This window comes from Mauremys reevesii, linkage group 13 (genome assembly GCF_016161935.1).
Source record: "Mauremys reevesii isolate NIE-2019 linkage group 13, ASM1616193v1, whole genome shotgun sequence".
In the NCBI taxonomy this organism is placed as follows: Eukaryota; Metazoa; Chordata; order Testudines; family Geoemydidae; genus Mauremys; species Mauremys reevesii.
This window is the reverse complement of record NC_052635.1, coordinates 20,482,526-20,495,643: the sequence shown is the minus strand read 5'-3', so window position 1 is coordinate 20,495,643 and position 13,118 is coordinate 20,482,526. Positions and strand designations below refer to the sequence as shown.

At 56.1% G+C, this 13,118-nt stretch overlaps 1 protein-coding gene across 3 annotated transcripts in view; it reads right to left on the bottom strand.

The window, feature by feature from the left end:
• The window catches only part of SOGA1 (suppressor of glucose, autophagy associated 1), a 102,357-nt gene that overhangs the window by 16,205 nt on the left and 73,034 nt on the right, over positions 1–13,118 (bottom strand). For all 3 annotated transcript variants that reach the window (XM_039498895.1, XM_039498894.1, XM_039498896.1), the window contains exons 11-13: positions 12,347–12,598; positions 11,391–11,447; positions 10,550–10,620 (exon numbers count right to left, since the gene is read on the bottom strand). In XM_039498895.1, the coding sequence (XP_039354829.1) occupies positions 10,550–10,620; positions 11,391–11,447; positions 12,347–12,598 (380 nt within the window). The remainder of the gene's footprint in view (positions 1–10,549; positions 10,621–11,390; positions 11,448–12,346; positions 12,599–13,118) is intronic.

Sequence of the window (13,118 nt, the reverse complement as noted above, 5' to 3'; positions counted from 1 at the left end):
CTGAGCATAGCGCTCGGCTGCAGAGGCGGCGGCTCGGACGCAGCAAGGATACTGTGCCTCTTCATCCTCCAGGAGAGGGATCCATGCCGAGGGTACGTTGGAGCCAGCGACGGTCGTGCCAGGAGGCCTTGGCGGTACTGGCGATCCGGTGCCGAGGGAGCGCGCCTTGAAAACTAACTAGCGCTCGGCGCCAAGAGCGGAGGAGCAAGAGCTGCCTCCCTCAGGAGCTGTTTAAAACGAAAGCCCCGCTCCCCTTTGTTCACGGATTAAAGGCCTCACAAATGCGGCACTTATCTGTGAGGTAAGATCCCTCGAGGCACTTAGGAGAAGATCTCTTGTCGGCAGCGGCTTGTGGCCGGCCGAGCATTATAAAACCCTGTGGACCGGGCATCGGACCCGGCACCGGGTGAGGGGAAGGGGATAAACCCCGAACCCCTGTAAAAGAAATACACTAAACTAAACTATTCTACAAACAAACAAAGTTAACTACAACTATAAACAGAACGAGAGAAAACTACGAGTAGCTAGGGAAGTGGAGGTCAGCTAAGCTGTGCTCCACTGTTCCAACGGCCGTCACGGGCGGAAAAAAGGAACTGAGGAGCGGACAGGCCGGCTGGGGTATATATCCTGCGCTATAGCGGCGCCACTCCAGGGGTAAAAATCTTCCGTAGAGCCGTGCACGCACAGCGCGCACACGTAACTGGAATGCATAGGAGCAATCACTCGAAGAAGAACTTGGGAGTCCTAGACCAGAACAACAGGTATTCCAAACCCCTGCTCAGTATGTGCGACTCTTCTAGATACCTGCCATGCCCAGCTTTCAGTGAGGAGTCCTTCACAGGCTGGCCAGGGCTTGACACCCTGAGGTTTCCAGTCCACCACGTTAAGTAGCTGTGTCCAGGGTGGATGTCCAGCGGGCTTTGACACCATATTAAGGAGCTGCACCCGGGGGGGCGGGGGGGAGAAGAGGAGGAGGATGTCCAGTGAGGTCTGACAGCCAATACTCAGTCCAGACAGGTTGATGTAGATCAGGGGTCGGCAACCTTTCAGAAGCGGTGTGCCGAGTCTTCATTTATTCACTCTAATTTAAGGTTTTGCATGCCAGTAACACATTTTAATATTTTTTAGAAGGTTTCTCTCTATAAGTCTATATATTATATAACTAAACTAGTGTTGTATTGTAAAATAAACAAGGTTTTCGAAATGTTTAAGAAGCTTCATTTAAAATTAAATTAAAATGTTGATCTTACACCGCCGGCCCGCTCAGCCCACTGCTGGTCTGGGGTTCTGTTCACCTAGGCCGGCAGCGGACTGAGCGGGGCCTGTGGCTGGGACCCCGGCTGGCAAGGGTCCGGCAGCCAGAACCCCAGACCGGCAGCGGGCTATGCGGGGCCGGCTGCTGGGACCCCAGGCCGGCAGTGGGCTGAGCAGCTCAGCCCGCTGCCACTTAGGGGTTCCATCCGCCGGCTCCTGCCAGCCGGGATTCTGACTGCTGGATCCACTCAGCTCACTGCCAATCTGGGGTCCCGGCCCTGCCCACATACAGTGGGTACCTACCTTCTCCCTGGTCTGGCCCATTCTCTTCCTCTCTGCACTGAGCTGAGGGTGGGAGTGCACTGAGCACAGGGCTGGGGGTAAAGGGTCTGGCCAGGAGCTAGAATGAGGGAGGGGGCTCAGGGTTGGGGCAGGAGGTTTAGGTGTGGGGCACTTACCTGGGCAGCTCCCATATGATGCGATGGGTGCAGGTGGGAATGTGGGGTGGGATGGTGAGGAGCAGGAGCTCCCGTTTGGTGCTCCAGGTGGGGGTGGGGATGTGGGGGGGTGCAAGAGTCAGGGCAGAGGGCTGGGGGCATTTGAGGGGGGTGCAGGTGTCAGGGCAGAGGGGGGGCTGGGTATGCGTGGGGGGTGCAGGTGTCAGGGCTGGGGTCGTGGGGTGTGTGTGAAGAAGTCAAGCAGAGGTCTGGGTGTGTATGAGGGAGGTACAGGGCCCTGGGGTGTGGGGGGCGGGGGTCAGGGCTCAGGGCTGGGTGACTGCCCCCCTCAGAACCCCCAACCCCCTCGCTCCTTGTCCCCTGACTACCCCCTCCTGGGACCCCTGCCCCTAACTTCCCCCCAGGACCCCATCCCCTATCTAAGCCTCCCTACTCCTTGTCTCCTGACTTCCCCCCTAGGACCTACCCCCTACCTGTCCCCTGACTGCCCCAACCCTTATCCACACCCCACCCCCAGACAGACTCCTGGGACTCCCATGCCTCATCCAACCACTCCCTGCCCCCTGACAGGACCCCCAGAACTCCTGACCCATACAACCCTCCCCCTGCTCCCTGCCTGCCGCAACCCCTCTCCACACCCCTGCCACCTGACAGCCCCCCACCCCGAACTTCCGACTCATCCAACCCCCCCAGGTCCTTGCCCTCTGACCACCCCCTCCAGAGACCCCCCCACCCTAACTGCCCCCTCCCGGACCCTCCTTGCTCTCTGTCCCCTGACTGCCCTGACCCCTATCCACCCCAGCTTCCTAACAGACCCCGAACTCCCATGCCTCATCCACCCCCCCCACTCCCTGACCCCCCCTTATCCACACCCCCTCGGAATCCCACCCCCTATCCAACCCACCCTTCTCCCTGTCCCCTGACTGCCCCCACCCCTTATCCACCCCACCCCACCAGCCTCGGACCCCTTACCTTGAGGCTCCAAGCAGAGCCAGATACACTACCCCACGGGAGCAGGCAGCCCCGCCCCTTAGAATGCCACGCGCACAGCAGTATGGCTGCAGGTGAGCGGGGAGTGTCCTTCCCTCCCTGTGGAGCCAAACACTGCACCGCGGGAGCGCGCAGCCCCAACCCCCAGAGCAATGTGTGCGCGGCAGCAGGGCTCCAGGAGAGGGGAGAAGGCGGGAGAGGGGCCGGCGGCTTGCTGCACTCGGTCCGGTGCTCCAGCCCGGGACCGCAGACCTTGCGGCTTGCCGCGCCGGGCAGGATTTTTAATGGCACGCGGAGTCCCAGCAGGCAGCCACGTGCCATTAAAAATTGGCTCGCGTGCCGTCTTTGGCACGCGTGCCATAGGTTGCCAACCCCTGATGTAGATCATGGCAGTCATAAGTGGAAGAATCGGAAGAGCTCTCACCATTTGTAGAAGATTTTTGAGATCAGCCAAAGCTAAGAACTAGCAGGTCGGACACCAGCCAGGTTTCGGACACCCGCCAGGTTTCATCTTTGTGCTGCATGTGGTGAGAGGGACCTGAGGGAGGGTCATGGATGCCCTGCCCTTTATGGGAGCATGTGTAGGCACATGGGAAGACGTGAGAGACTCTGCTTGTCAAACCAACTCCGGCCTTGTGCACGAGACGCACGCTCCCTGCAGTGGGATCCACACCGACACATAACGCAACAAACCCCTGCTGCTTCTCCCTCCAGCTGTTCAACAACACTCGCTAGCCAGCAGAAAAAGAAGGAGCCCAGCCCAGCAAGCCTCTCTTGGCTGCTCATGGAGACGAGGGCTTGGACCTGTTCTGGGCTAGGGTGAACAGCTAGGCCCCTCCTGTTCTCCCCACAGCGCTGGCCCAGTGCTCCTGATGGCTTTGCTTCTGCTAGCCCTGGCTCCAGCTCTCTGACATACATGGCCAGCTACCGCCCTGGGGTTTGTTGGAATAACGGCTTCCGTAGGCTCCGACTACGTGGGTGCTCCGGGGCTGAAGCACCCATGGGGAAAAAAAATGGTGGGTGCTAAGCACCCACTGGCAGCTCCCCTACTAGAACCTCTCCCTTCCCCCAGTGCTTCCTGCCTGCTGGTGGGCCCTGCAGATCAGCACCCCCACTTCCTGCCCTGGATCAGCTGTTTTGCAGCGTCAGGAGGCACTGAGGGGGGAGGAGCGATGGAGCAACGCACTTGGGGGAGGGGGCGGGAAAAGGCTGGGTGGGGACGGAGCCGGGGTGGGGCCTTGGGGAAGGGATGGAGTGGGAGTGGGGCCTGGGCAAAGCTGGAGGAGCACCACCCCAGGAGATTAGAAACTTGGCACCTATGATGGCTTCTGACGTTAGGAGCTGGGTGGCAACGCAAACTCACGCCTGCCTTTCGTCTGAAAGGGAGAGGGAGGCAGGGACCCCCCAGGCTCAGCCCTTGGGCTCTGTTGTGCAGAGCTGCTCCCCGGGGAGGGTCTGGGTGCACGCTCCAGCTCACAGGGCTGGGTGAAGACACTCACTTCCCTGGGGATCTGAACCTGTGCACAGAGAGGGCATCACACCCCAAAGGGGTGAGGCTCTGTATGCCTCCAGGTCCACCCAGCACTGAGCAAAAGGGGGCCCTGGTCCAGCCTGGGCCTCTGGGCGGTGCTGTCAGACACCTGTGCTAGCACTGTGCCAGCCCGAGGAGGGGCGCTGCCCCTCAGGGGGCACCGGACTGGGATTCACTCTCAGGACTCTACTCGGAGCGTCAGCGCCATGTTTGTGCTAGGAAGCGCCAGAGCCGCACGCATGGGCACTCTGCCCTTGTGCAGCACGGTGGGGTTCTCAACCTGAACTGACCCCCTGGGCTAATCCAGAACTTGACAACACTCAGCTACCGATGGGTTTCTCTGCAGGGTCATCGGGGCCCCTGGGCTTTCTATAGCACCCCAAATGAATGGTCCCATCCACGCTCGCCTCTCCAAGCTGGGGAGACCCAAACAGTGATAGGCACTTCCGGCATTCTTCCTGGCCCTCCCACCCCAACCCTTCTCGCTCCCTCTAGGACAGGGGTGGCCAACGTGCGCCTGAGAAGGAACAAGAATTTACCAATGTGCATTGCCAAAGAGCCACAGTAACATGTCAGCAGCCTCCCATCAGCTCTGCTCCCCACCCTGCCCCCACCCGCCAGCAGCACCTAACCCTCCATACCTGCGCCTCCCGCCCGCCACGATCAGCTGTTTTGTGGTGTTCAAGAGGCTGGGGGAGGGGGGCAGGGAAGAAGAGCAAAGGCGCAGCAGACTCAGGGGAAGGGGCGGGGGAAGGAGCGGAGTGGGGCCGGTGGCAGAGCCAGGGGTTGAGCAGCGAGCACCCTGTAGCACACTGGAAAGTTGGCACCTGTAGCTCCAGCCCCGGATTCCATGTCTATACAAGGAGCCGCATATTAACCTCTGAAGAGCTGCATGTGGCTCTGGAGCTACAGGTTGGCCACCCCTGGGCTAGGAAGTGACTCTGCTGAGCAGCCTAGTTTCTTGCTACGCTCAGTGCTCGCTCCACTCCAGGGAGTTCACACTGGGACTGATTGACATTATCCTGCAATCAGAGAGACGAGGTGGGGGAGGGAATAGCTTTTACTGGACCAGCTTCTGTTGGGGACAGAGAAGAGCTTTCGAACACACAGAGCCCTTCTTCAGGTCTGGGAAAGTTACTCCCAGCCTCATAGCGAAATACAAGGTGGAACAGATTGTTTAGCGTCAGTAGTTAGCACACAATCTAAGCGACCATTCAAGGTCAAGTGGCTGTTAAGACCTTTGCAGACATAGGACAAAAAGGGGGCTACTGTGTTAGTTTGTTGTAATGAGCCATAAATCCAGTGTCTCTGTTCAGTCCATGATTTTTAGTGTCTAGCAGAGTTATGCATTTAAGCTCCCAGGCTCGTCTTCTGAAGGTGCTGTGCACGTTTCCTTGGAGGATGAGGACTGAGAGGTCAGACCCAGCGTGATCGCTTTGGGAGAAGGGTTCACTCACAGGTGACAGGGTGGTTTTGTCTTTTATCAGAGGGGTAACCGTGTCAGTCTGGATCTGTAAAAGCAGCAAAGAGTCCTGTGGCACCTTATAGACTAACAGACGTATTGGAGCATGAGCTTTCATGGGTGAATACCCACTTTGTTGGATGCATATTTCCACTACATGCATCTGACGAAGTGGGTATTCACCCACGAAAGCTCATGCTCCAATATGTCTGTTAGTCTATAAGGTGCCACAGGACTCTTTGCTGCTTTTGTCTTTTATCGTTTTCCACCCACCTTGTCTCTCTAATACCCTGGGACCAACATGGCTACAACTACACTGCATGCAATATCCTGCAATGTCCTTGACAAACTTTATGGAATTAAGATAAACCTTACTGAATTAAGGGCATCACCAGGGAAACAGACTAACAAACTCTAACCATATACAATAAGAAACTAGACAATTTGCGAGGTTGTGAGGCTACAACCACACAGAGCTCTGACTCCGGCCACAGGAACGGAGTGGGGTCGGGGTGGTGCTGCCTGAGCCAGGGGAGGGGTCACAGCCACGAGCACCGCCCCTCTACGGGTACTGCGCTAGGCAGAATCTCGGGCTCCAGCAGGCTGGGCACGCACACACCCAGCTGCACTAGACGGCTGCATCTACTTGAAGAACCACCTTACGGAATCAAGTTTAATACCTCCCCATTGTATGAAAATACAAATGTATGAGTTTTAATGAGGGCTTTATAGACCAGGCAGGCAGGATTAATGATACCTCAGTGGTTTGAGCATTGGCCTGCTAAACCCAGGGTTGAAAGTTCAATCCTTGAGGGGGCCACTTAGGGATCTGTGGCAAAATCAGTACTTGGTCCTGCTAGTGAAGGCAGGGGGCTGGACTCGATGACCTTTCAAGGTCCCTTCCAGTTCTAGGAGACAGGTATATCTCCATTATTTATTTATTTTTTAAATTTATTTATTAACTTAAAGGCCTTATGGGAACAATATATGTGAAGTGGATTTCCTAGGAAATATTTGGAGGCCAGGGGAAGGCAAAGACTCCACCTCGAATTCAGGCTTCTGAAGCTGCACTTTGAGCAGAGACCCACTATCGGGTTGGTGACCTGCTCTGGGTCTCCTCAGAGAGCGTAACTGGATAAACGAGTGAGCGGCGTGCTCAGGTTCAAGCAAAGAGGGTGGGGACCTTGAAGCCACAGGAAAACTTCTAGGATGGCAGAAGGACTGTTCCTGCCAGAGCCATTTGGCAGCTGGGTGACCTCTGGTAGGCCTGTCTGCATGTAGGTTCTTTCATTGTTGGTAAGCGGTTTTCTCTGTAATGCTTCTACCTGACAAATGAAATGTGCTGGCTTACAAAGGCCTGGGTGGTAACTAATACCTGGGGCAATCACACACTGCACTGCCTCAGAGGAGAGAAGCGCCGCAGGCCTGCTTAGGGGATAACACCATGCAGGCAGGGGGCCATTCAGCCTGAAATACCCTGCTCAGAAGGGAGAGAGGTGCGGGTCTCCAGCCAAGAGAGGCTGCAGCTAGGGAGCCTAGAGAGAGTGTCCTTGCCCTGAATTGTGACCCACAACCATCTAGCTAGATGAGAAGTGGCTGCTCTCAGGGCTGTTGTAACTCACCAATGAGAGAGCAAACCCAGAGGAGTGGCTAAGGCAGCCACATGCTATCACTGGCGCAGCCCCAGCAGCGAAGACGCTGGAGAGCGGGGAAAACCCAGAAGCAGCAGAGAGAGCCTGACAGATGAGAGCTGAAGAGGTGCCAGGAATTACAAATGCGGTAAGAAGCCTACAGCCCGGACGAGCCGAGGAAGATGAGAACACAAATGACCTGCCACTGGGGTCATGCCAAGGAATCATCCCAGTGCGTGCTGAGTCCCCTCCGAATGCAGCTGCTCTGGGCATGTTTCCTGCATGGCTAACAGGCTCTAGATGGGCTGGATTACACAGCTGGAGTTGTGATCTCGAGGCGCACACCCGGTATTTATTGCTGCTCACTCTGCTGGGCCTTTGTGCAGTGTGGTGAAATGCTGGGTGGGCTAACAAGCTGCAAGGAATGGTTCTACACCAACCCAACCTTCCTGTCCTCAGGCAGGATTTATGGCTACAAGCCAGCACAGCAGTTCATGCAGTGTGTGGGGGGGGCTACCCGGTGTTGGGTGCCCCTTGCTGCAGGGCACACCACCTTGGCACACCCCACCCAAAGCAGGTGTCTTTTGGGGGGAAAATGAGCATCAAGTTTAGACCTTCAGGAGGTGCCCAGAGAGGCCATCCATGATCAGCTGCTGGTGGAACCAATAAGATTTGGTCCTCCAGTGGCTAGAAGAGCCAGGAGTGGGCAGAAGCCAACCAGGGCCCAACAGTCAAGATGAAAAAGGCTGGCTGCCTCCTCCAAGTGTCCAGTTCTGGGTGAAGCTGGGATCTGTCTTAACCTGAAAGCCTGACCTGGCCCCTCACTCTGCCAGCACTGTTCAGCCTGAGTCAGCGAAGAGACTGTTCTGGGTCAGGTTATGCCAGGCACAGCCTGCCTGGCCAGCCTGCCTTGAGTATCGTTTGGTTGTATAGGAGCTTGCTTTCAGGTGAATCTGCCACAGGCAGGTCCCTGGGAGAACATGCTCGGGACTGGGAGCATGGAGCAATGGCATGTTTGGGGGAGTGCTGGCTGAATGCGGGCTGGAAGCAGGGCAAAGCAGGGTTCAGGGGAGTCATAAGCCAAATCCTACAAGTCTGTTTGCAAGGGCTGGCCGCAAACCCACCCTATGCATTCACCTTTGGGTTCAAACCTGAGCATCTGTACCAGACGCACTCAAACCCCGCCAGTCCTCGCCCCCCTGGCAGTCCTGCCCCACTCACACACCTCTGCAGGCTCTGGGAGCACCCAGGGAGCAGAACGTGCACCTCTCCCCTGCACAGCAAAAACAGCCATGATTCCTCCCACCCTGCAGCCAGGTCCTTGTGTGAACAGTGAGCCCCCCCCGCCAAATCCCTCCCACAGTAACACCCTGGAGTTCCCTAGCAGCAAAGGATTCTGGGGCATCTCCCAGCCCCTGCCCAATAACGGTGCTTTATGCTCATGTTCCTTGTGGAGGAGAGGCCGAGTTCACCTCTCTACCCCAGGACACCAGTGTTCCCTCTAAGCTGCGCTGCTGCCCAAGAGTCAATCAAGTGCCGCGCACATCGCGTGTGTTCATGTGCCCCTCCCCCCACTGCTCTGCAGCCGCATTGCTCCTGCCCTCTGCCTTCGAGCCCCTGGCCAGCTGCTCCCAGGACCCTCCTGCTTGCTGTGCACAGCAGGGGAGTGCAGGGTTGGGATGTTGATTTCAGGGTGTCCCTCTCCCCCATGCCCATGTACCCCATCTCCACAGAGCAGGGATAGGGAGACAGGGCTCAGGAGCAGGACGGAGCTGCTGCGGTCTGAGTTCTGGTGAGTGCCTCTCTGCTTAAAGGGACAACGCACAGCCTCTCATACACTTCCCCAGCAGCTTGCGCGCGCACACACGCATGCACGCTCGTGCTCTCTGCTCTCTCTCTGTCTCTCTCTGACTAGGGCCCTACCAAATTCACAATCCATTTTGGTCAATTTCACAGTCAGAGGATTTTAAAAATTGTAAATTTCATTTCAGTGATTTAAATCTGAAATTTCATGGTGTTGTAATCGTAGGGGTCCTGACCCAAAAAGGAGTTGTGTGTGTGTGTGTGTGTAGGGAGGGGACTGCAAGGTTATTGTAGGGGGGATTGTGGAACTGCTACCCTTACTTCTGCACTGCTGCTGATGGCAGTGATGCTGCCTTCAGAGCTGGGCGCCCAGCCACTCTCCGGCTACCCAGCTCTGAAGTCAGTGCAGAAGTAAGGGTGGCAATAGCACAACCTCCCCCCCGCCCTAAAATAACCTTGCAACACCCCTGCAACTCCCTTTTGGGTCAGGACCCCCAATTTAAGAAACACTGGTCTCCCCCTGTAAAATCTGTACAGTATAGGGTAAAAGCACATAAAAGACTAGATTTTGCGGTGGGAGATCAAATTTCACAGTCAATGACACATTTTTCATGGCCACGAATTTGGTAGGGCCCTATCTTTCACATGCACAGTCTCTGTCTGTCTCTCTCTCTCTCTCTCTCTCACACACACACACACACACACACACACACACAAACTCACTCTCTCTCTCTCTCTCTCTTTCACACACACCTCCCAACACATACTTGTGTTGTTATTATTGTTACTTCTTGGTACTTCCTGCAATGCACATATATTCTCTGTAGTTTTATTCTTTCAAAGTGTTGTTATTTTAGTTTTTTGACTGGTCTGTGCATTTCATAATTTTATTTCTCTCTTATGCTTAAATTTAATTCTTTGAGTAGTGAGTTCTAAAATTCTTAACCTGTCCTGGCTGGAGTCATTATCCCCACAGTAACTTTTTAAAAATATATATTATAGCTGGGTTTTTGGTTTCTACTGGTGGTGCCCACCCACACATTAACTTGATATTGGTGCACTTAACAAAATTCATTCCACACAGGGATGGAAAAAATTGGAGGGAACATTGCAGGGCACCATTCTAGGGGTTGGAGCTGCAGCCTCCCCCCAATGAGTCTGTAGGGGGAAGCAGGTCCCCAGCCCAAGCCCACTGAGATAGATGTGAAGGCCATCAGATACTGAGGAGGTGAGCTGGGGGGTCCTGGCAATGGGACACCTGTAAGGAGGGCTGTGAGCCCATCAGCCTACATTCACCAACCAGTTGTAGACCTGGACTGAGGCTCCTGCACTCACCCCCCACCCTTCAGCTTCTTCCCACCCCCCAAGAGGAGTGAGCAGTGCTGGGCTGCCCTGTACCAACTGGGGGTGTGTGTCTCACCTTTTTAAACTGGCTCCCTTGGGGTCTGTTTCAGAAACGGTCTCTTTGTCGGTGATCTTTTCGTTGAGCGTCTAGAACGACACAGGAGGAAGCGCTGACATTCGCTGGCACACGATCTGGACTTGGGAATGGTACGTCAGGCCAGGGTACTCTAAACCGAGGAGCTGCACTGGCAACTTCCCAGGAGCAAAGGAGCTACACCTCACCCGTATCCAAGTGACAGTACAGCTCATCTGGCAGCCAGGATGCCTGGGTTCCATTCCCGGCCTCATTGAGCCAGAACTTTTCACCTTGAGAGCCTAAAGTTAGGAACCTAAATCTGCAGGAGAGAGACATACAGCCCCCATGGCGCCAGGCAGAGCTGCCAGCGCTCGGCAAGCCTGGATCTAAAGCCATGTATTCAGGGCTCTAACTGTAGGGCCCTATGTTTGAACCTGCCCATCATCTTAATGCCACATTAACCTGCCTGGTAACAATGGCCCCCCTCTGAGATCTCAGGGTGCCAACGGTTACATAAACACCACACCCAGTGAGGGTCCAGTCACGATCCAAGGGAGCGGATTGGTCAGACTGAGTGCTCTGGGGCAGGGACTGGCATGTTGGTGTCTGGCACAGAGGGGCCCCACCACAGCTGTGTGCGGGGCATGACTGTAACACAGGTGACGAGTCCCAGCATGCAGTGCTGCACCCCAATCCAAGGCAAGGGGGCTGGGCTTCTCCTCTCAGAAGGCAGCTGCTCCGCCTTCCCAAGGATCCAGTCCCATGCCCAGCTCACTCCCTGGGAAGCAGCTGGCAACCCCCCATTCCTCAACAGTCAGGGCACAGCTGTTCTCCTGCTCACCTCTTTCCAGTTGCTGCCCTGCTTCTCCATGGCCCACCGGTCGGCTCCCCTCTGCAGCTGGGAATCACACAGAAAAGGAACCAGTCACTTGACAAGGCCTCGTTAGAGCAGCTGCTGCCTGCAGGCAGCGACGGCTGAACTGAGGCTCAGCAGCGCAATGGCTTTCCCATGGCCTAGAGCACTCTCAGCCAGCGGCCAGGGAACGTACTGGACTCCTCAGGCTTAGGGCAGGACCAGGGCTGGGCTGGGCTGGGCTGCAGGAACATGGCTGGGCTGGGGAGCTTACAGGACTGCTGCATGGGGAGTGGGAGATCTAAGGACTGGGGCAGGTCCGCAATGGGGGGATGGTGAGCCAAAGGCAGAGGGGACGAGTTCCACCCTGGGGATCAGACAAACCAGCTAGCAGAGTGCAGGGCCTGCGTTCACCCAGTCACCACAAAACGTGAGCCATTGCCCGCGGGAGAAGGGGCTTCTGAGAGCAGTTTGGGGCGATGTGTGAATGTGTATTCCTGTGAGCGTGTTCCTATGAGTGTGCACTACGCAAGTGTCATGTGAGCATGTGCAAAAGCATGCCGGGACCAGTTGTGTGGGAGCATGCATGGCAGTGGGTGTACATGCGTACGCTCATGCGAGCATGTGCTTGTGTGTTAATGGGAGCAGAGAGCACTGGCGTGAGAGCTTGGGTGTATCCGTGCACTCACACATTCACACAAATCCCTGTGAGCTGCAAGCACCTTTGTGAGAGTGAGCCCAGCTACTCATACATGCATGCACATGAGAGGATGCTCCTGGGAGCATCTCTAAGCACCAGCTCACATGCATATGCGTATATGTGTACACATGCAGGAGCAATGCTCCCATGAGCGTCTCTGTGAGTGAGAGCTCAGGCGCGCGTGCATGTACACACATGGGAATGCACACTCCAGTGAGCAGAACACGTGCGGGTACGCCCCCACCTGGTTGATTTTGTTCTGCAGTTCTTTCACTTGCTGCTCTGCCTGCTGCTGCTCGTCCTTGAACCTGTCCAGCAGCTCCAGCTTCTCCTGGTTCCAGTTCTTCTCACTGATCTGCAGCTGCTTGGTGAGGTCCATGACCGCGCTGTAGGACTCGGCCAGGAGGTGCTGGTGTTCCTCTCGCTCCCTCTTCAGAGCCACTTTCCAGTCCGACGGGGCTCGCTCTGGGACCCCTTTCCCAACCTTTGACTCCAGCTGTAGGGAATCCAGGGGAGAGATCAGAGCGCAGACACACCTGCCTCCAGCGGATTATTACAGCTTGCCAACCACCAGCCCTTGCTAACACTGGGCTGGACCAGGGGGCTATCACTGAGTCAGCTTTCCAGAGCCTCTCCCGGCATGTCTTCCTGGAGCTGCTGTGCCCACAAGGGGACAGTCTCTTTATTAAAGGAACAGCAGGGCAGCTGCAGCCAGGGTCATGCAGAAGGGAAGCACGAAGCTGAACATGCAAGCTCAGGTGCTAGCAGCCTGTGACCGGCTGGCTCTTGGAGGGCTGGCTGGGAGGGAGAACACAGCTCAGAGGCGTGGGCACGAGCAGGGGGCATTACAGATCTTTACAGCAGATCACTGGCTGGGACCTCATGGACGGTGCTGGTTCTCAAAGCCACGAGCCAAATCCCAGCTGGGCAATGACTGCACAGGGACAAACACTCCCCAGGTAGGACCCTCAGCCTCCAGCGTCCCAGGGTTAGTTAGCCCCAATTTTTCAGGAAAG